The sequence below is a fragment of the Scleropages formosus genome, chromosome 25, assembly GCF_900964775.1.
Source record: "Scleropages formosus chromosome 25, fSclFor1.1, whole genome shotgun sequence".
Lineage (NCBI taxonomy): Eukaryota > Metazoa > Chordata > Actinopteri > Osteoglossiformes > Osteoglossidae > Scleropages > Scleropages formosus.
The window spans coordinates 17,288,565-17,309,715 of NC_041830.1; the positions used below are offsets into that span (position 1 = coordinate 17,288,565).

Sequence of the window (21,151 nt, forward strand, 5' to 3'; positions counted from 1 at the left end):
TGTACCGGTGGCTCCGAGTCCTTCAGTCTCTCAAACACACAGTTGGCACCTCATGGATTATGTGCATAATTAGAAGTGTTATAGCTGTGTCTTGCGCGTTGTCTGCGGATGATCATTGACCGCAGAATGACTCATGTGGAACATGAATTTGCTTACAGCCATGGTGACATGATAGTGAGTGTGTGTGGCTGTGGACATGCCTGGCAGTTGTGCTGTTTTGCAGAAGGTGTGTGTGCCAGATGGGAGGTTGGTAGGATTCACAGAGAGCAGAAACGTGTTGTCGAGCACCGTTACCACCCGAGACTCACGAAGCGCAAGCTGACAAATGTCTACACACAGCTGTACAACCTGAACCTCACACGTATGTCTGAACACCTGTGTGTGACCTTGATTGTTGTTACACCACTGGAAATAGTGCAGCAGCGAAAAACTGTCAAGATGCGAAATTAAACACGACTCCATTTTTGAGTGGTGACACGTCAATCTGAAAGGAAATGATTAATATCCAGTTCTGAACATTTAGTTTGGGTGAAAGTGACCTCCTACACACTCATTATAAATGATGGCCCCTTAATCATGGTAAATTGTCAGTCGCCCAGTGTAGTGTACCTCTCATCACAGGGAACCTGCCTCCTGCTTGATGAACTTGGTCTTGTTGCTCACGGTGCTCTTACGTTCCAGAGCAGTAGCTGTGAGATGGACTGGCTGTTGGTGTTCCATCGGTGTGATTGACAGGTGAGGTTGGTGGCGGTGCGGCTGAGTCGGAGTCGTTCTCTGCTGGTGAGGTGGTGAGTGATCCTTTAAGTAGTGTATCTAGCAGTGTAAGTTACCGCAGTGAATAAGGTGTGTGGGCTGATAACACTACATAGTTCATTGGAAGTCGCTTCGGAAAAAATTAATATAAATGTAAAGCAGTGAGCGTGAGCTTGGGGGTGCTGCAGTGCCCGGGGCCCAACAGCAGGGGGAGAGAGAGATGTGCCAAAGTTGTTGAGACCCTTCAGCTCCGAAAGGTGACTGCTGAAATCCTACCTGTATTTCTAACGACATTTCGGCACCTTGAAAAAGCTCACAGTTCTACGTCGGGCCGCCTGTCAGAGAGCCTGGCTGTGGGGAAAGTTCCGGAATGTTCCGGTGTCCTCCGCACCAGCCGGTCTCGCTTCTGCAGGCGATCGAAGTGGGTCACCTTTTTGCCCGCGGTCCGTTTTCCCTCCACTGCGACCTGCTGCGGAGACACGGCGTTATGCGAGTTACGCGTCCTAATGGCACTGCGGCGCTGCTGCCCCACACAGAGGGCTGAAGGATGTGGGTCCTCCTGCAAGGCGGCTTCGCACCCCTGACCCTCCCACCCCAGGCCTCCATGAAATGGCCCTATGGGACACTAACGTTTGAACAGGAGCTCTAGACACAGTGACTAAGTAATGAGATGGAAATGCCGGAATGTTCTGTGTAACACGGATGCGCGTCCGCGTGTAAAAGGGACGCGGTTAACGGCTGCGAGTCGTCCTCCTCGGCCCTGTGCCGCTCCTTCTGGAAAGACGCGCTGCCGCTGGCGCCTGTAACGCGCGTCTCCCCCGCTGCTGGTATCTCGGGATCTTATCGTGTTCCTGCACCCCAAGCGGTGTTGTGCTCATCCCTGCTTTTCTTCTTTTAAGCCGGACCGAAATTAATTGGAATTAATTACACCGAAGGCTGATACATGGGTCGTGCTTCGTTTTGACAGTTTAATTAAAATTAATTTAGAGTATCGTAAGTGGATTTCTGCCTTGCTTGACGTCTTCATCGGGATGCGTGACTCGTCTTGGACTCGTTTGCTCCTTTAACGCTTTCTGTTCCTTCGGTTCCCGATACCTCAAAGGGGGCAGCAGGGGGTGCAGCAGTTAGAGCTCCTGCTTTGTACTCGAAGGACACAGGTCCACGTCCCCCCGCTGCTGTAGTGTCCTTGATCAAGGTGTTTACCCTGATCCGATAGAGTAGAAATGACCCTGCTCTACGAATGGCTCAATTGGTGCTTATACAGCAAGCAGCTCAGGGTAAAAACCTTGGACGTCCGATGACTATATGTAAATTTGTATGTGATGCCATAATAGCCAAACTTTTACTTAAAGACTGGAAGTCTAAGGTGGGCAGAGAGGTTGTCTAAGGGGTCATGAGCATTAACTGAAGGTCAAGGTGCACTCCACTCAGTTGCTCTGTGTGTGTGTGTGTGTGTGTGTGTGGGGGGGGGTGTGGTCTTCCCCACAGTGTGTGCATGCTGGGGATGAAATGCATGATGGGATGGTGAATGGTTATGAAATGATGGGATGGCTGGCGAGTCCGTGTGACATTGTGCTCTGTGTTGAAATACCCTGTTCGGCCCTAATCAGCGCCGTAATTACCGCCGTTAGCGGCTACGGGCTTTGATATGCTAATTAATGTGCTGCGTCCACGAGGCCGGAGCTCAGGTTAATGGGGCTGCCGCAGCGCTCTCCACCCCGGCGGGCCTTTTCGAAGCGTGGTCCTCAGCTGCCACCAGAGGGGGCGCTGTGCTGCCTGGCCAACCGGTCTGCACAAGGTCATCGCAGGAAGGGGGTGTCTGCATGACAGGGGGGTCTGGTAATTGTTACCTCATCGATATCCCGTGTGCACGGCTCCTGCAGCAGACCAGACCTGTCCTGCTCTCAAGGATGGATGAAAGGAGCCCTATTTCACTAACTGTTGATGTCGTCTCCATAGTAACAGTGCGCATCATCACCTTTATTTACTCGCGCTAAATGTGTGTAATTTGACTTGACTCAAGAGTTTTATATACTTTGGAATGGAAATCAGTCCTCGTTTAGTGAGATAAGTGTTGGCATTCCTGGGACTGCTCCTCCAGGGCCGCTCATCTCATGCATTATTCATGAGCTGACTTCCTTATGAGCCAATGGGAAGGCGGCTCTTGCCCAAGGAGCGGTGACGTGCGCGGCGGCGCCGTCTGCTGGGTCTTCCTGTCAGCGCGGCCCGTTTGATGTCGGCGCTGATACAAACGAGATGTGCCGCCGCCTCTGGCGCCGCGCTCAGCTGCTGTCCGTCACCGAGAAATAAGCCGAGACGTGCTGGGTTTGGCTGCGCGGAACCAGCGCGGGCACACGCACACACACACGTGCGCCAGTGGGAGGACGTTGTGGGAGATGCCATTTATGAAGTTTCAGCGAGTCCTTTCGCATAATTACAGCCATCAGAACGCCGCGCCCGGTGACAGCCAGCGCCTCTGTTCTTGCCATCGAGGACACGACGCCGTGTCCTTTTTCAGGCCTCACAATGCGTTCCCCCTCATCATGTCCCCCCGTGTGATTATTTTAATGGTGATTCATCCTGCCGTCATGTTCCGATGACAGAAATCTGTTTCGGGAGAGAATGTGTCAGCTGAAGCACGTCACCGCAGCCCTGAGAGCGCCGTCTCTCCGATGGGCCTCTGCTCGTCCGCTCCGGCCGCGTGGTTAAGGGGCGGCGTGGAGCTTGGCATTTTTGCGTGGAAATCCTCGGGACCTGAACCTATGAGCCTTCCGGTCATGTTATGAAGCACCGCGGCCCCTGCCGATGCGCGAACAGCAGTGTTTGCTCCCAGCGCTCGTGTCGGGAATGCGAAGAGCGGCGTCCCGTGTTACTGCACCGCCCGTTAGCCCATCTCTGTGGGGGGGGGAGAGGTCTTCGGCGGCCCCCATTGGCTGGCGGCTCCACGGTTCCCTTGGCGGCGTTAACGCGATTTCATCGCTCGCTGGCAGCACCGGACGACTCGGCGGTCAGGGCCTCGTTATCTCGCTCCTGCAGGCGCATGGAACCCACCGGGGCCCTTGGAGAACCTGCACACGGAGCACACAGGAGCACAGACCGCCCAGTGTGTGTGCGCGCGCGCGCTCACAAGTGTGTTCATACATGCATGGGTGTATGGGCACACATATGGCATCGCATTTGCTTTTCGCTGTAAACCAAATATGGAAAATGTGCAAACTTTCGACGTGTGTGTGTGTGTGCGCGAAGAATGTATAGAAATTCTGTGAGCATTTAGTTCAATGTTCTCCTGCCCCAAGAAGGCCCTTTGATCCTGGTACTAACCCTGATTTGATGATATAAAAATCCCATGGTGTTTACATGGGTAAATCAGTGCAAGTTGCTAAAAGAATAAATGTGTATGCAGGTACCGTGGTATAATGAGACACTGACGATTGATGTGAGGCTCTACTGTAGACACACACACACGTTTAGTATGTAATATTTCCACAGTTCCAGCTGGCTGAGTCTCTCGGCTGTGGAATCGCTTCACGCCGGCGCTCTGACCCCGACACATCGGAGGGGTCCCGATCCAAGTGACTTTCCAGAAGATGGGCTTCTGGGCTTTGAACCTCAACTGTCCTTTGTGCCTTGGGGCTTCTGCTAGCAGGCGTGTGTGTGTGTGATGACGGAAGGCCGTACGTTCCCTGGACGTGAACGTGCCGCGGGTCGCCGATGCCGCTCTACACCCACGGCGCCTATTATTGCCCGAAATTGCGGCGCTCGCTCTCCAGCAGCCTCTGCTTTGATGTCAGGTTCAAGCACCGCGGTAACGGACGAGCGGCGCTAATCCCCTCCGACACGCCGCCGCCGCCGCTCCGAGACGTGTTCTCCATGACACTTTGTTTTGGGTTTTCTCCCCCCTCCACCCCAAAAAAATCTCATTTTCACAGGGCCCTTGTTGACGGGGGAGCCGTCCTTGCTGCGGCGCCTTATTAATCGAACCCGAGTGCGTGACGGGCGCATTAAATAAAGCCTCAGGATCCTGGTGCTCGGCGCCTGTCCGCTCGCTGCGCTCGGCCCAGAGGCAACTGCCCCCTCCCTCACCCCCACTGTGCTGGTGCTCCCTGTGGACTCATGTCACACGTCTCTGCTGTGCTGTTGGAATGAAACGCCCTCCCCCCCGGCTCTGTTAAACAGTTATTCACAGAGACCCCCCGTCCATTAGTCAATCAGCAGATTCTTTGCGTGGGTATGTGTGTGTGTGTGTGGGGGGGGGCAATGGGACAATAATCCTGATTCCTCTGGCGACATGCAGGTAAACGACTCCTGCAGGTTTCCAGGACACATGGATTCCATGAGCAGCGTCTGGGGGGACAGGGGGCTCATAGGGACTGTAAATGACTGTAAAAACTGCTTAAATACAGGCTTCCCTCACACTCGCTTGTTAACCACTAATTTAACAGGGTAAAGTAAATGCAGTAATGAAATAAATGCAGTAATGCATTATGGAGCCAATTCAAAGCCAAGTCCAGAAACATCAGAACTGCTCCGAACACCTTTAAATCCCGGCTGAAGACCCACACGTTCATGACGCACCTGCGTTTTCTCACCCTTTTCCGTGTAGCTCGTTATGCAAATTATGACAGCAATTACATTTCGTTTATTTCAGTCAGAATTCGCCATAAAGGAGCTGCCCATCAACGAGGGAAGTCGCACTCAATTTAAATTTACGAACCCAGTTCCACGAGTCGTGGTGCGGAACCACGGCAGTGGCGACCCCCTCGACAGCCCATCCCATCGGCCCTTTGGTGCCTTTTGGCTCCGCAAACTCGCTGTATTTCATGCCTCTTCAAAGTGTGTAATTGTTTCGAACAGCAATCCCCCCCCCCCGGCAGCCACTCCGCAGTTCTTCTGCCCTTCCCAGGCACCCGCAGCAGCGAGCGGAGCCGGGATGCAGCCGGAGCCTGTGCCGGGGACATCGTACTTGCATCTAGGTGATGATTGGTCCAGGGCTGCTAGAGACAGGAGTCCCCCCCGCGGGACGGGCAGATGGCACAAACCGCCCCCGGTGCCGGTAAGGGGGCCAGGAGATGCCTGGACAGATGGCAACGTCAAGCAGGGGTCAAAGGGCAACAGAGAGAGAGGGAGTGCGGGAGGAGTCCGCGGTGGAACGGAAATGGCCCTGGGCCTTCATCCTGCGCGCCGGGGGGGCGGAGCCGGGATGCGGGGGCAGCTCTCCGCACTCGGCTGGACTTGTTACAGACCGAGACGGACAGGAGTGCTGGAAGGGGATCGTCGCTGCTCCTCCTCAACCACGTCTCCTCATATTTCCGTAGCGGGACGCAGGCGAACACGGGGGCGAGCGGAGCCTCGCGTCACGGGGACAGGGCTGCTCTCCAGAAGCGCGGCGCTGCCGTACTTTTACATTTGCCTTTATCGTTGAGCCGACGCCTCTCTGCAAAGTGACGCTGAGCTCCGAGTAAACAAAGTGCTTCCAGGGCTGGTGACGATCCACACGAGGTGGAACAGCGCCGCGGAGGTTAGTTACCGCGGCCCAGACGTGCCCTTCCCACCTGGCGTGTGGGTGCAGTGTGTGTCGCTGCAGAACCCCGGCGGCTCACGTGTGATGTTCCACATGCGTGCGTTGCCTCGCCGCTCTTACACTCGCACTCTTCCGTTCCCTGACCCTTCTCTCCGAAGCCGCTTATACTGATTTACTCAGTTATACGGCATGGTAATTCTTACTGTGTCAGTGCAATGTAGATAGTTCAACCAAGAGTGCTGCTACAGCAGGAGGTGGGATTCGAACCCAGTACCTTTGAGCTGAAGGAGGGAGCTTTAACCACTGTAACACCTGCTGTCCTGCTACAGCCAGATGTACCCCCTCGCACCAGGGCACCGCTCGCACTCCAGAGGTCAGGGGTTCGACTCTGAGCAAGTGGCTGTTTGTAAAGGGATTGGCAGAGAGAGAGAGAGAGAGAGAGTGTGTGGACCTGCTGGATGCCACCGGGTCCGTCTGTGCCGGGACGGGGTTCTAGCTACACCGCTGTTTCTCATTTCCGAGGACAACGGTGCCACTCACACCAAGCTGGTCCTGTTAATTGTTACCCGGCCACACAAACACACACAAGATCCTTGGCGATGGGTTCCGTGTGGTCATTGGAGGGGGGGGGGGGCTGCTCCCACATCCGATTGGTCACCGTGTGTCTCATGCTCCTGCCTGCGTTCCAGCACAGGAACACACGTGGGCTGCCAGCGCTTAGAATTGTGTTGCAGGAAGTCACCGACCGTCCTTCCAAGTCCACTGGACGCCACGTTTGTCCGTGTTGTCCACCTGCCCCCCCCACTCTTTTATGTGCTTTTATGTAACAGGCTGGACCTGCACGGCGCCGTCGCTGTTCATTTGTCACAGTGTGTCGTCCGAGGGCCGAGCGGACCTCTCTGTCGGCTGCAATCTGCTCAGTCTGACGTGTGGTGCGGAGCGGCGAAGGGGTGGTGGGGGGAAAATGGGCGGAGACTCGCAGGACACGCCCACCATTGCTCTGGGACCCACTGGCCAGCAGCTTGGCACCCGCTTTGGCACAACATGCGGGATGTCGACTTTGCCTCCACTGCTCACCCTAATGAGGACTGGTGTGTGTGTGTGTGTGTGTGTGTGTGTGAAGGGCTTGGTGGTGGTGGGTGGGGGGCACTGGGGTGTCAGGAGAGGAAAACCAAACACATCATCACTCTGCTCTCGATCCTGTCCCCCAGCCGTTCTCCTTCAACACGCGTACAGAAAGAAAAAACACACACACATTGAGGAGCATCTTCCTCAAGATCCCCATGATAGATGGGAAACACACGCACACACACACACACGCACACACACACACACACACGCATACACACGCCCCCCGGCTCCTGCCATGTGAGCAGGGAAGCATCAACATCTCGGCTGCTTTCTCTCCGCAGCGCTGCCATGTCCTTGGCCTTTTCCGTTACATAACGGTGTGGGAAGCTGCTGTTCACTGCGCTCATACACACACACACACACACACACACACTTGCACATAGACACACACAGTGCAGTATTCAGATACGCATACATTCAAGTAGTCACAGTCAGAAAAATTTGTGCACATACATGCTGTCATGCGCGTGCGCACACACACACACACACACACACACACACACACACATCCTGGGTGGTGTTTCTGCTCTTATGCCCCCCCACCCCCCAGCTCTGCCTGTCCACGGTCCACTGTGCACTCTGCTCTTGCCGTGCTCCCCTTTCGCAGTGTGTGTGTGTTTCCCATGGAACTCGGCTGCACATCACTCTCCTCCCTGCTGGCGTCCCGTTGCAGCACTGATCATTTAGGGCATGAGGGCAGCGTGTGCAGGGAGTGGGGGACAGATGGGGGCAAGTATGTCACCGTGGGGGGTGTCGAACCTGGACCCTGCCATGCCTGGGCGCTCTGTGGCCCGGCGGTCGACATGACCGGGACCAGGAGCTCAGGGACCCATTGATGGGGGGTTGGGGTGGGTAAGAGAAGTGGCGGTTCTTCACACTGATTCATCTTCACACCAAATGCATTTATATTTAACTCGAGACACCCGCAGCACGATGGGGGCGCCGTGTGCTCGCGACTTACGACTTACCAGAGGGCAATGACAGCAAGTGTGTATGTGTGTGTGTGAGGAGTGCGTGCAGTAACTAATTGCTCGCTATTGTAATTAATGTAATTGCGCTCCTGTGGCCCTTTTCCCCGGCAGCGCGCGCTCTGCTCTCGGCTCGCGGCTTAGGGAGCGTCTGCCAAAAGGCGGCTGCGCACGACCGCGGGGTCCTGCTTCCGCTTCGTTTGCAGCGTTTTCCGCGAGCCGCCGCCGCGTTCGACGCGAAAACACCCGCCCCCAGCCCGGACCCCACCCCGGACCCCACCCCCATCCGACGGCCAGCACTCCCGCCCTCCCTCGGGGTGGACGCCCCTCCTCTACGTTTTTGCTCCCCTCGCGCACTTGTGGGAGGGTCCACGGGCCCGCGCGCTCTGAGGAGACGCGGCGGGCTGTGGAGCAGAGCGCGAGCGGAGCAGGACGAGACGGCGGCGGCGGCGCGAGCAGCTCGGCACAGCAGCGCGCGCAGCAACGCACATGAGCGCACCGTCGGTCCGCGGCCGCCCGCCGCCCGGGCGCCTTCGTGCAGCTTCCTGAGCACCGTACGCCCGGTGGGAGGGGGTGCTGGTGTCTCCCGCCGAGCGCGAGCAGCTGGAGCCAGAAAGGGCGGGAGAGCAGAGCCGCGGCGGGCAGCTCGCGAGCCCATGCCGGGCGGCTGAGGTCGTGAGTGAGTGAGGACGGCTGTGGTGGTGGACGGGGAGCGTGCGGCGTCGAACCGTCAGGTGGAAACCGGCGGCCGTGGTGAGCGCCGTGTGTCCGTCCGTGTGTCCGTGTGTCCGTGTCCGTCCGTGTGTCCGTTTGTCCGTCTGTGTGTGTGCGCGCGCGCTCAGGAGTCAAGCGCGAGGTGTGTTGGTGTTCAGGCGCACACTCACTCACTTCAGCAGCTCTGTCAGTGTGTGCGAGAGACGGAATTCAGTTTACTTTACTGCGTTTTACCAGTGTAAATGCACTTGTTACCACGGCAATAGCTCAGTAATTGTATGAAGATAAATAGTGGAAAACTAAATGCCTCAAATGCCACACACCCCACAGCAGCCGTTCTGCTGTCAGACCCACGGGGAGGGGGGAGGGCTCGGTGCCAGCTGCACTTCTTAACACGTGTTTACCTTTCCTTCACTGCCCCCCCTCAATATTTAAAAAAAAAAAAAAAAAAAAAAAAAAAAAAAAGAAATAGGGGGGGTCCTACCTCTCCTCCGCTGTGGGTTCAAATCCCTGCTCAGTCTGTGGAGTTGACACGTTCTCCCTGTGTTTCCTGCAGGTGCTCTGGTTTCCTCCCACAGTCCAAAGACCTGTTTCAGGTCAACTGGTGCCCCACTCAGGGTGTACTCTGCCTCACGCCCTGCGTTTCCAGGATAGGCTCCGGACCACAGCAACCCTGTGCTGTCTGTGCTCGTAATGGATGAATGGTTGGAATTTTAGGCCGTTTTTAGAGAGGCGCAAACCTGATGAGCAATAAATGGGCCCGGAGTGGGGATGTGGCAAAAGTGGAACACGAGGCCCTGCCCTCTAACCCTCCAGGGGGGCACGTGGTGGCCGGGGGGGGCGGAGGCTGCTGTCAGTGCGTGTCACGCACCCCCCCCCGGGGCGATGGCCCAGTAGCTCCCTGACTGTCTGCTGTGTGCAAAGTGGCATCTCTAAGCACTCCGCCACCTGCTGGTCTTGTCAGGTAATGAATTCCTCCTTCCTGCTCGGGAAGTGAATCCTGCGGGAACGCTGAGCCCCCCCCACTGCTTTCGAACCTTAATCCCCCCCCCACCAGAGCTTAGCAGCCCACACCTGCGGAGCTGCTCTCAAGCGTGGCGTGGGCGGCTATCGCTGAGCGCTCGTCCTGTTCGTCTCCCGAAGGCCTTCGGCTCCTTTCTTCCTCCCCGTATTCTCTGTCCCCTTCAAGGAAAACCTGAGGACCGTTTTGTTTGTTTGTTTGTTCCTCCCTGTTGGTTTGTGCCGCCTCGGCGCTGCAGAGCCGCCAGGTGAGGGGCCGGTACGTCCTCGGCCACAGGGCGGGCGCTAGGGTTACACAGGGCCGCCGTGCCGGGGGCGCTCATGTTGCACGTGCTCCATTGTGCGCTAGGTTCCGCTCCCACTTCTTTAATAATGCAGCTCGATTAATGATCAGCTGGTCAAACAGGCGTTGGCCTGGTTGTACCACTCCAGTGCGCTGCGGCGGCGGGCGCCGGGTTCGATTACTGCTGTCACATGACCCGCCTCAAACGATGATGACGGGTTCCTCAAAAATTAATGGAATTTTTAATGTTGTCTCAGAATAGCGTCGCCTGCCGAAATTGTGCTACGTGCCCTGTCTGCTCGGAACTCAAGCCTGCGTGCTTCTGGTGACCTTGACAGAAGGTGACGCGACCTGCTGTGATGCCCTGGAGCAGTTCACAGCTTTCTTCCGTCTGACCGTCTGAGGGGGGGACAAAACGGCGTTCTGTTCATGCGCTTCTCTCTCCCCGGCATATGAGTCGCTAACCATAGCATCATGGAGATGGAAAGGGGTGTGTGTTTGTATGTGTGTTTCTCACATGCCTGGCACAGGGGCTCTGGGTGTGTCCAGGGGGGTGTCTGGGGGAGAATGGGAGCACATGTGTGGATGTGTGTGTTTCCTGGAGGACGTGGTCTGACCGCACATCCTGTGTGTGGGAGTGTGACATCGTGGTCTCTCCTGCCCCACTTGGTGTTTGTCCCGCAGGGGTGGTGATGCCGCTGACCCCTCGCGCCCCTGAGCGTGTCCCCCGTTGCGGGTGTGTCGCCGCAGCTGGGAGTCCTCGCGACACACCATGAATTTCTCATGTGCCTCAAAATAGACTCTTAAGAAGCAGCGGCACTCGTCAGCCGCGCGACTCAATTATTCAGCACCCTTCAGAATGTTTGGATGGCGAACGTGGTTGGAGAGAGACTTCTCGCTCGTCCTTGCCGAACCTGGTCGCTCTCGCACGCACCGATCAGTCGGTTTGGAAGGAGAGAGAGCTTCCTGTCCCCAGGGTACCGCGTAGTTTAGGTGCATCTGACGGGAGGTAATGTGCAGTTTGGGTCCAGAATGAAACCCCACTGCCTCACAAGCGTGTGTGTGTGCGTGTGTGTGTGCGTGTGTGTGTGCGTGTGCGAGAGCTGTTGTATGACTGAAAAGCACTGTGGTCTCCAACAGTGATGCTCAGGATAATGCTGCTGTTACGGCGAGTGCCTGTAGGAGGCGCTGTTCCCTCAGATGGTGACAAGAAGCGGTTGCCCCTCCTGTCAGTCCCTTTGCGCTCATCCCCAGATGTGCCCCGAGGCTCGAGGTTAACCGCTGCGCCATGTCGGTTTATGGAGAGGGGACGCCGGAGAGGCGCCGCGGGCCACAGAACTCGGTGGCAAAACTGCTTGCAGAAGCGCGTCGCTGGAGGAGCCAGGTTCAGTGCCGCTCAGCTTCGTCAACTGACCCCCAGCTGCCCGTCCAGCTCGTGGAAAGAAAGATCTAATCCGACTGCGACCCCCCCCAGCCCAAGCCTTGGTGCCACCATGTCCTCCTTCCCCATGTTAACCTTGAGCTGAGCGGAGGGCCCCCGGGCCGTGGGGGGGGCAGGGGGTGATGAGCGCTGACCCCTGGAAGGAGGTTGAGAGCGCAGGGGCCCTCGGGACTCGGCTGTCAGCTCCCATCGCCGTCGTCCCCGGCGTCCTCGCCTCCTGCTCCTCCGTGGGCGCTCCACCCACCCCACCCCCTGCCATCATCCCTCAGCCTGCTTCTCTATTCATCCCCATCTTCCTGTCACTCTGCCTTCCCTTCCTGTTACGGCACTTCGCTCGCCATCAAACGCTCCCTCCCTCTCTCTCCGCGGGGACATTCGACGCTCCCTTGCCACCACTGCTCTCAAGAATCGTTATCCGAGTCGAGATGCGTCGTTTGACTTTGCGCCTCGTGCCGATGGAGAGATGAAGGAGTGGCTCCTGCAGACGCCCAGCAGCTCGCTTAGCACCGGTGTGTGTCGTATCGCTGCGGCGCTCGTGTTTGTTGCTTTCCCTCTTGGTAAATGTGCTTTGTTTGCGTGCACACACACACAATTTGTGCTTTATAATTTGTATTAATTTCCATCTTATATTCCCCTAATTGCATTCACCATCTTTGACTGCCCTCTCACCCTGATTGCTCTGCTTCCGGCTCGATGGATTTGGCAAAGGCATCACCTGCTGAGTTGACAAGGCTGATGGCATGTTGTCTGTGACCTGACTGCACCTCCCTGTGACCATGTTGGGAGGGCGCATTTTATTGGCTGGAGGCATGGCTAATCTTACATGTGGGCGGAGCTTGGGACAAAGGACATGTAGAGGGGTGGCCCTGGAAAATGGGTGTCGATCAGGATTTTCCTGCTCTGGGTCTCCTGTGTTTTCATTTGCCTCAAGATGACCCAACCCCCTGCAGCAGCAGGAAGTGACACAGGTGGACTCAGAGGTCCTGATAAATCTGGATCGTCTTGCATCGCGTCCCTGCTGCGTTTCTGCAGGTGTGTGTGTGCGCGCGCAAGAGCCGCGCTCCATTGCAGACTGCTGCAAAGGTGTCTTCTGTTGGCTCTCAACCCCCAGCACTTGCCTGGCTGAGTGAGGTCACGACCCAGTGGGTGGAGAACAGGCCCCAGGGGACTCTTCCTTGTCTCCACAGGTGTCCATGTCATGGTGTAATTTACCACGCAGGGCTCAGTGTCGTTGTCCACAAGTATGGTGCCTGTAAAACCATTAAACGAGAGAATCCCATCGAGAGAGAGAGAGTCGGACTTATTCCCGCCCTTCAGGCCAACGACCTCTTTCCTATGTGGGGTTCGAAAACAGGGCTGCAGAGCCGTCTCGCTGATGCTCTTTGCAGCCCTGCATCTTTGACCTCTTGTTCCGTGTCTGCTGTGCTCTTTTTCTCTCTGCTGCTGTTTTTGTTTTGTCGTTTCCGTGGTGATGGAGAGTGTACCGGCTGTCCCCAATACCCTGCCGTTTCCTCGGCGGCGAGGCGTAGTGTGCAGCAGCAACCCTTGTAGACGGTGCGACTGTCATGGGATTAGCGTGCATGTGCATCTGTGTGTCTGTGTTGGAGCGTGCTGAAGTAGGCCACACACACACAGACACACACCTCCCACACAGCGTGCTCCATGTGGGCTACTGGCATCGCGCACACACTGTGTCCCGGTGGGCTTCGCGTTTGCGGCCTTCACGAGCCTTGGGAAGGTGGGAGTCGGGAAGGCGGGAGTGTGTTTTCCACGCACAAACACTCCCGAGTGATTAATGCCAGCACTTTGTCTTTATTTAAATGTGTGGAATTAGCAAGCGCTGCTTGAGCTACATATCATTGTGAAATACCTTCAGTATCTCTTACATTTGTGTTGAACTCGGAAAGATGTAAGTGTAGAATCTTCAACGAGTTGTTCGCTCTGTGTGCGTGAGTGTGTGCTGCACATGTGCTGTGTGTGACAGGTGTGCAATGTGTGTGTGGCTTCCTGGGCTTCATCACTGAAGGGACAGTATGTGGGCAGCGGGGAGTGTGCTGCTTACAGTTACTACCTTTGGATCCATAGGCTGCAGGTTCGACCCCCACCTCTGGCTGCAGGACCCTTGAACAAGGTACTTACCCTAAGTTGCTCCAGTAAAATTTACCCAGCTGTATGAATAGGTAAATAATTGTAAGCCACTTTAGAGATGTAAATGTGGAAGGACCTAGGTTCGAATCTCTGCTCCTACTCTAGTACCTTTGAGCAAGATACTCGCCCTGAATCGATACGGTAAAGATGCCCGAATGGCCCGATCAGCGTCTGTAGCTGAGTGCGCAGTGTGTGCTCACAGTGTACGGCATCCTGGAGAAAAGTGTATGAACCTATGCTCTGATACGTAATAAGTGTTAATCTCTGTGTCTGTCTGTGCGTAACACCCCGGAACTTTTCGCTCCTCCCTCTTGTGTGTCGAAGGCTCATCGCAAATTACCATGAACAAATTCAATTACACGTCAGGCTGATTTTTGTAATTATTGATGAGAATAACTCTGTTTGTGCCACTGAGGCACTTGCTGCTCACGTGGGAAATATATTAATTGGAGGTTAAACCTCAGACGCAGCGAAAATATTGTTTGAAACCATATTAAGCAGTGTTTTATTCAGTGCTGTTAATAAGGGGCCCTAGATGGTTCCGGATTCACGTCTCTGTCAGAACTTGGTCGGCTGTCCTTGGGACCAGAGTGACCCGAGTCGCATGGCCAAGCGCCGGGATGGCGTGGCTGTGGGGCTCTCCGGTGACCCACTTTGCTATCTGTAACGAGACCCTGGGGCCTTCGCAGCGGGGAGGCTTGTTGGCGTGTCGCCGAGGACGTGGTCAGGGTGACGGTGACCTGTTTTCATAGCCTTTGCGCCTGCAAGTTTTTGTGTGTGTGTGTCTGTCTCTCTCCTTACTGTGGTTTGCTGCTCATATCACAGCCAGTGAGGCACCGCAGAGTCTCGGCCCCTTTCGTCAGAACCGAACCCAGAACCCCTCAGTGAGGACCGTAGGGGGTGTGGTTACAAAGTGAGAAGTGGACGACGGCAAACGTCTTGGTGACCGCGGGGCAGCAGAGTGCAGGGGCCGGTGGCCGAGACTGACGGACGCTTTCTGTGAACCATTAGCAGAACCGTTTGAGGTCAGAGGTGTCGGCGTCGCGTCGCGCTCCAGTTTGACGGGATTTCTCGACCCCTGCTGACACACCAGTACCCCATCCAGACGCAGGTATGCATCGCAGACCTCCCCCCAGTATATGTTAAATGGGCGGGGCCCCCAGGCTCTGGGCTGTGGGGTACTGGGGCTTCCTGTCGACGCTTCGTTCATAGATTGTAGCTCATTTGTTGTGCAGGGAAAGGAGCAACAAAACATGGATGAAATTCCTTTAATTATTAATGTATAACGAAGGGGGGTGGCTGAGAGGCATGCTGGGAAGCAAGCTGGCATCGTGGGCTCGGAACAGGGACCCTGACGGGATGGACGCGCACACAAATACAACAGCCTTCCTAAGGCTGGAGAGGTGTGGCCTAAAGCACTGGCCCTGCCCCCAGCTCAGGGGGAGCTGCATAGTGCAATTAGCTGGAGCTCCTTCCTCGTCAAATAATACTGTAGTGTAGCACTAACACTGTAATGTAGGCAGCATGTGCCAACACCCCCCCGACCGTGCGGTGCGTGTGCCGCCGTCTTGCTGCCACCTCTGCATGTTCAGCAGTTCCATTGAATTTGGTCTCAGTTTTTTCTTTTGCGTTTCTGATATGCGTGTGTGTGCGCGTGCATCCTAAATCGATTATGCACAACCCTGCTTTTCCACCCCTAGTGGAAGCGCTGTGCTCCCACTCGGAGTTGGGTGGCTCTTGGCCCGGTGACTCAGCCTCAACTTGGGCACCAATTAATTCCTCGATTAATCATGATATTTGCGTCCTTTGGCGAGACGGCAGGTCCAAGGGCACTGACTCACCGCGGATCACATCTCTCCAGTAGGAGGATGTTGCTCTCAGAGTAGCCCCCCCCAACCACCGATTGTGGCTTTTACACGAAAGCGGTGCCCTGCGATTGTAATAAAGGGCCATGCGGTCAGTCAGTGGGGGGCCACAGGTGCCTCTTTCCATTGAGGCGAATGGAATTATGAGCTCATCTGACTTGTGACTCTGGAAGCAGCTGCTTGATGTGGTGAGAGAACAAACAAATGAACTCGCCAAATGTTCAGGTGTTGTGTTTTTGTTTGATTTGGAATGCCAGTGCAGCTGTGAAATAAATTTGAGTACAAATTTTAATAATACACGTAGCGTTTGCCTCAGGAAGAAAAACAGGCTAGTCTCTCTGTGCTCCCCTGACCGTGTGGCCCCTGGCATAGTTCCCTCTCACTTGTGCCCCCTGGTGGCGAAGGCCTGGGCTACTTGGGAACTGGTTGCAGTGAGCAGGGTGCTGACTGGGGGCCCTTGTGATGAGCGCTGTGGACAGGAGGTCCCCACCCGCTCCACACTCCTCCCCTCCCCTTTCGCAGCTTTTTACAGGATGCTACGGGAAGGAGTCTGTTCCCTCAATGTGTCTGTGTGTCTCCACTGGGTCCCTCACAAGCCCCTTACTTCCTGTCTGTCTCTCTGTCTGCCCCCTCTACAGGTGCCTCCTCCAGTGATCTGGCGGTGAGGCGCCATGGCAGGTCATCTGGGGGTGCTGCTGGCGGTGCTGGTGCTCGCGGGGCCGCTGTGCTGTGGCTGCCCTCCCCGTTGCGACTGTGTGCCCCAGCAGAGGGCGGTGTCATGTCAGCGTCGGCGGCTGACCGCCGTGCCCGAGGGGATCCCCACAGAGACGCGCGTGCTGGACCTGAGCCGCAACCGGCTGCGCTGGGTGGAGCCGGGCGACCTGGCGGGTTTCCCGCGCCTCGAAGAGGTAGACCTGAGTGAGAACGTCATCAGCGCACTGGAACCGAACGCCTTCGCCGGGCTGCAGAGCCTGCGTGTGCTGCGGCTGCGCGCCAACCAGCTGCGCCTGGTGCCTGCCGGAGCCTTCGCAGACCTCACCAACCTGACCTTGCTGGACCTGAGCGAGAATCGCATCGTCATCCTGCTGGACTACACATTCCAGGACCTGCGTAGCCTGCGGCGCCTCGACGTTGGTGACAACGACCTGGTGTACGTCTCTCACAAGGCCTTCGCCGGCCTCCTGGGCCTCGAGGAGCTCGCCATCGAGCGCTGCAACCTGACGTCCATCTCGGGCCAGTCGCTGTCCTACCTGCGCAATCTGGTAACGCTGCGCCTGCGCCACCTCAACATCGGTGCCCTGGAGGACCAGAACTTCCGCAAGCTGAGCAACCTGCGCGGCCTGGAGATCGACAGCTGGCCGTCGCTCGACTACGTGTCGCCCCTGAGTTTCCAGGGCCTCAACCTGTCCTGGCTGTCCATCACCAACACGAACCTGAGTTCCGTGCCGTCGGCCTCCTTCCGTAACCTGGCGTACCTGACGGCGCTCAACCTGTCCTACAACCCTATCTCAGTCATCGAACCGTGGGCCTTCCGCGAGCTCGTGCGGCTCAAGGAGCTGCACCTGGTGAGCACAGGGCTGTCGGCGGTGGAGCCGCGGGGGCTGGGCGGCCTGCGCCAGCTGCGCCTCCTCAACGTCTCTTCCAACGAGCTGGTGACCCTGGAGGAGGGCGCCTTCCACTCGGTCAACAGTCTGGAGACGCTGCGTGTGGACGGCAACCCGCTGTCCTGCGACTGCCGCCTGCTGTGGATCCTGCAGCGGCGCCGGACGCTCAACTTCGACGGCAGGACGCCCGTGTGTGCGGCGCCACCCGAGGTGCGTGGCAACACACTGACGGCGTTCTCCGACTCGGCGCTCTTCGACTACTTCACCTGCCAGAAGCCGCGCATCCGCAACCGGCGCCTGCAGCAGGTGACGGCGAGGGAGGGCCAGGCCGTGTCGTTCGCGTGCCGCGCCGAGGGGGAGCCGCCGCCCGCCATCGTGTGGATCTCACCGCAGCGGCGCCGCATCACAACCAAGAGCGGCGGGCGCGTGGCGGTGCTGCCCGGCGGCACGCTCGAGATCCGCTACGCTCAGGTCACAGACAGCGGCACCTACATCTGCATTGCCAGCAACGCTGGCGGCAACGACACCTACTTCGCCACGCTGACGGTGAAGGGGCACCCCCTGGTGGATGCCACCCTCTTCGGAAACCGTTCCTTCTTCGCCAGCGACCTCAACGACACCAACCTGAACAGCACGCGCGTCTTCCTGAAGTTCACGCTGGACCTCACCACCATCCTGGTCTCCACTGCCATGGGCTGCATCACCTTCCTGGGCGTGGTGCTCTTCTGTTTCCTGCTGTTGTTCGTGTGGAGCCGCGGGCGCGGCCAACGCAAGAACAACTTCACAGTGGAGTACTCCTTCCGGAAGGCAGAGGGCCCGACGACGAGCACGAGCCAGGGGGGCACGCGCAAGTTCAACATGAAAATGATTTGAGGCGCGCGTGCACACTCGCACACAAACAAGGACCACACACACACACACACACACACACAGTGCCGCCCACATCCTGACACCCTGCCAGTGATGGCAGTGTTATTTTGCGTTAATTATGCGATTGTTGTTCTTGTTTTTGTTGTTGTTGTTGTTATCGTCATTGTCACCTGGAGGGTGATACTGAGAGTTGCACTCACTGCCGAAACCTTGATCTCCTTGTTTGGGAGTGGCCTCTGGGTCCCCAGATTTTTATTTTTGATTTTTATTTTTTAACCTTCTCATCAGTGTCTCTCCTCTGTGATGCGCCCCCTGCCAGTCCGCACCAGGAACGCGGAGCACAGCAGCAAACCAGACCGCCAGCTCCTTCCCAGGAAGTTGTATCACTGCCACATGGGGGCGCCGTTGCACTGGGAAAGGCTCATAAACGCGATCAAAAAATCTGTCCCTTTCCAGAGTCCTGCGACGTTAGTATTTTCTCTGTCGTTAATTTGCTTAAATTGTGGTGAGCAGTGACCCAGTGCCCTCCAGCTGGGGTGGAGCTGCTCCTCACACACAACTCTGTGGTGTAAATACTGTGGAACATCTGTGGAAACATGAGTGTTTAATATGTGGTTTCCCTCGTGTCTCGTACGACGCCGGACTCCGAGTCGCACGCCACGTACAGATGGGATTTCATCCTTTGAGTTCAGTGTGTAGTATTACTCCTGCTGCGGTTCGAACCCTCCTTGTCCTCCCGTTAGTCCATGGGTTGCAAACGAGACGATTCGCGTATGTGATCAACTATCACATAAAATGTGCTGTATTTCTAAGACCATAATAAGGATATTGCTCTGAAATTTTTATCGCCAGATGAGCTGTGGTTCGAACCCGTGCCTCTGACCGTCATTTGAGCGGCTCGGAGTTTGGGGCCCAAAGCTGCGGTTAAGAACCAGCTGTAAGCAGCAGTGCAAACAGAGAGGCTTGTTTCTCGAGGCAATAAGGCCGGTGGTGCCGTGGAGCCGCGCCGGGGCTGCACTGGGCCACAGGCCCTCTTTTATAAGCGAGGTTTTCTATTCACCACCGACATTCTTCGTCTTCCAGGGATCGTTGTGTCGATGCACCTTTTTTATTGACGCGAGAGACGCTGAACTTTGTACAGAAGAATCCCGTGTGGACTTTTTGTGATACGCTGCAGCGCTTTCCTCAGCTCGCAGCTCTTTCTCCGAGGGGTTCGCTCCGCCCGGGCCGGCACCCGTTCCTAGGTCTCCGAAGCCCTCAAACGCGACAATGCTCGAACGAGACGGTGCCAGGACCCCCCACCCGAGCCCGGGTCTGCGCTGACCTCTCCGAGTTTCTGGCCGCGCGGGTGCAGCTCCACAGAAATGAGCCTCTCTGGTGCCGGATGCCGCGGAGGACATCCTGCAGGGGATCGGTCGTCCACCAGGGGGCGACCTTTCCCCCGTCTTTGCAGCGTTGCTATGCTAGGGTGCTCGCTGGGCGACCGTGGCTCTAACGCAGGCCGCTCGTGTCCCAATCCCTTGACCTGGTGCCAAACTCGTCGAGAAGTTTGTGTTTGTCGGTTCGGAGACCTAGGAGTGGGTGTCAAGGCCGTCGCTCAGCTCACAGGCCGTCCCAGTGGCACTCAGCTGGTTCTTAATGATGAAGGAAGGTTCCGGCTGCACCCCACCGCACTGCTTCCCTGCAGGGCTCCTCAGACGAGAGCGAGGGACACCGGGGACACATCTCCGCTTGCTTTCGGTTCCTACAGGGAGCTGTTAGCACCATCTAGCTCCAGGTGCAACAGCGGTTAAAGGAGACGGACTTGGGTAGCAAAGGTTTCTGGCATGACCGTACGGTCAGAGCCCTGTTGGTAGCCTGCGCAAGGGCATCTCATCAGCTCCTCCCCTCTGCAGCTCCTTTGATTGGATAAAGGTTTACGAAAAAAGGACAAAATGCTCTGAGCAAAAGCACAAATGTAGCTGCTGCCGGTTGGGTGTTAGTTCCGTGCTCCTGGTCCAAGGAGGCCGATTTCTTCAACTCTATTCAAGCAAGTGTGAGCAAAAAGACGCAATACTGGAGTAAAACCAGCAATCAGGAACAGTAATTTGAGTAAGTGACCCACACCCCCAGGTGTTTACAGTAAAGTTCTCAGTAAAAAGTGAGATGATGATATGATGTATTAATTCGACCTGCGTGATGACAAAAATAGTACAGTGAATAGTACCTTGAAACGTCCCCCAGCGTGTGCAGAGAAACATTTAATTGTGGCAACAGCCCTACAGCTACACTTTGATCTTTGCCAAAAGGCCGAGAAGCTCCACACATTCCTCTAAAAGCAATGAAACGTACAGCTGGTAAGAGTGAAATGAACCGAAACACTGCAGTAAATAACTGATTTGAAGGAAAACGTGCGGCAGTGGGTGCACTGGGCCTGGCAGTGATCCGGAACCTTCCTCTCGGTGCGCGAACTCGGTCGGCCGCCTGTCGCAGCAGGGCGGGAACAGCAGTGTGTTTATAGCACACTTGGGGTATTTTTTACTCTTGTTTGTTTTATACTTGTCTTGTACGAAAACACGTTTTTGTTTATAAAAGCATGTTCCACCACCACTGGACTCGGCTCCTCTTTCCCATCTCTCGACGCTCAAACGCTCACGTCTGCGACTAAGGTCGTCGGGGCGGACCCTCCTGTTTTCCCATTATCTCCACGATCCAGATAGCTATTTATATGTCGCCATGGCGATAGAGGCCTCGCAATACTTGGTCGACTCGATGAAATGGGCCGAGTCAGAAAAAACACGCGCGCGCACACGCGCGGCCTGCGGGTCGCGCCGCTCGGCAGCACTGCTGACTC

The 21,151-nt window shown here is 56.3% G+C and overlaps 1 protein-coding gene across 3 annotated transcripts; it reads left to right on the top strand.

Moving 5' to 3' along the window:
- The first annotated feature begins 8,686 nt into the window (after window positions 1-8,686).
- LOC108921414 (leucine-rich repeat and immunoglobulin-like domain-containing nogo receptor-interacting protein 3) lies at window positions 8,687-20,904 on the top strand. 3 transcript variants are annotated; one of them, XM_029249045.1, is made up of 3 exons: window positions 8,687-9,126; window positions 14,805-15,090; window positions 16,483-20,904. In XM_029249045.1, the coding sequence occupies exon 3, from the start codon at window positions 16,516-16,518 to the stop codon at window positions 18,319-18,321; it is 1,806 nt and encodes a 601-aa protein (XP_029104878.1). In that variant the 5' UTR covers window positions 8,687-9,126; window positions 14,805-15,090; window positions 16,483-16,515; the 3' UTR covers window positions 18,322-20,904. The 3 variants fall into 3 exon arrangements, with proteins under 3 accessions (XP_029104878.1, XP_029104879.1, XP_029104880.1); XM_029249047.1 differs by having other exon boundaries at window positions 9,107-9,126; window positions 14,991-15,090; XM_029249046.1 differs by lacking the exon at window positions 14,805-15,090.
- Window positions 20,905-21,151: the final 247 nt, after the last annotated feature.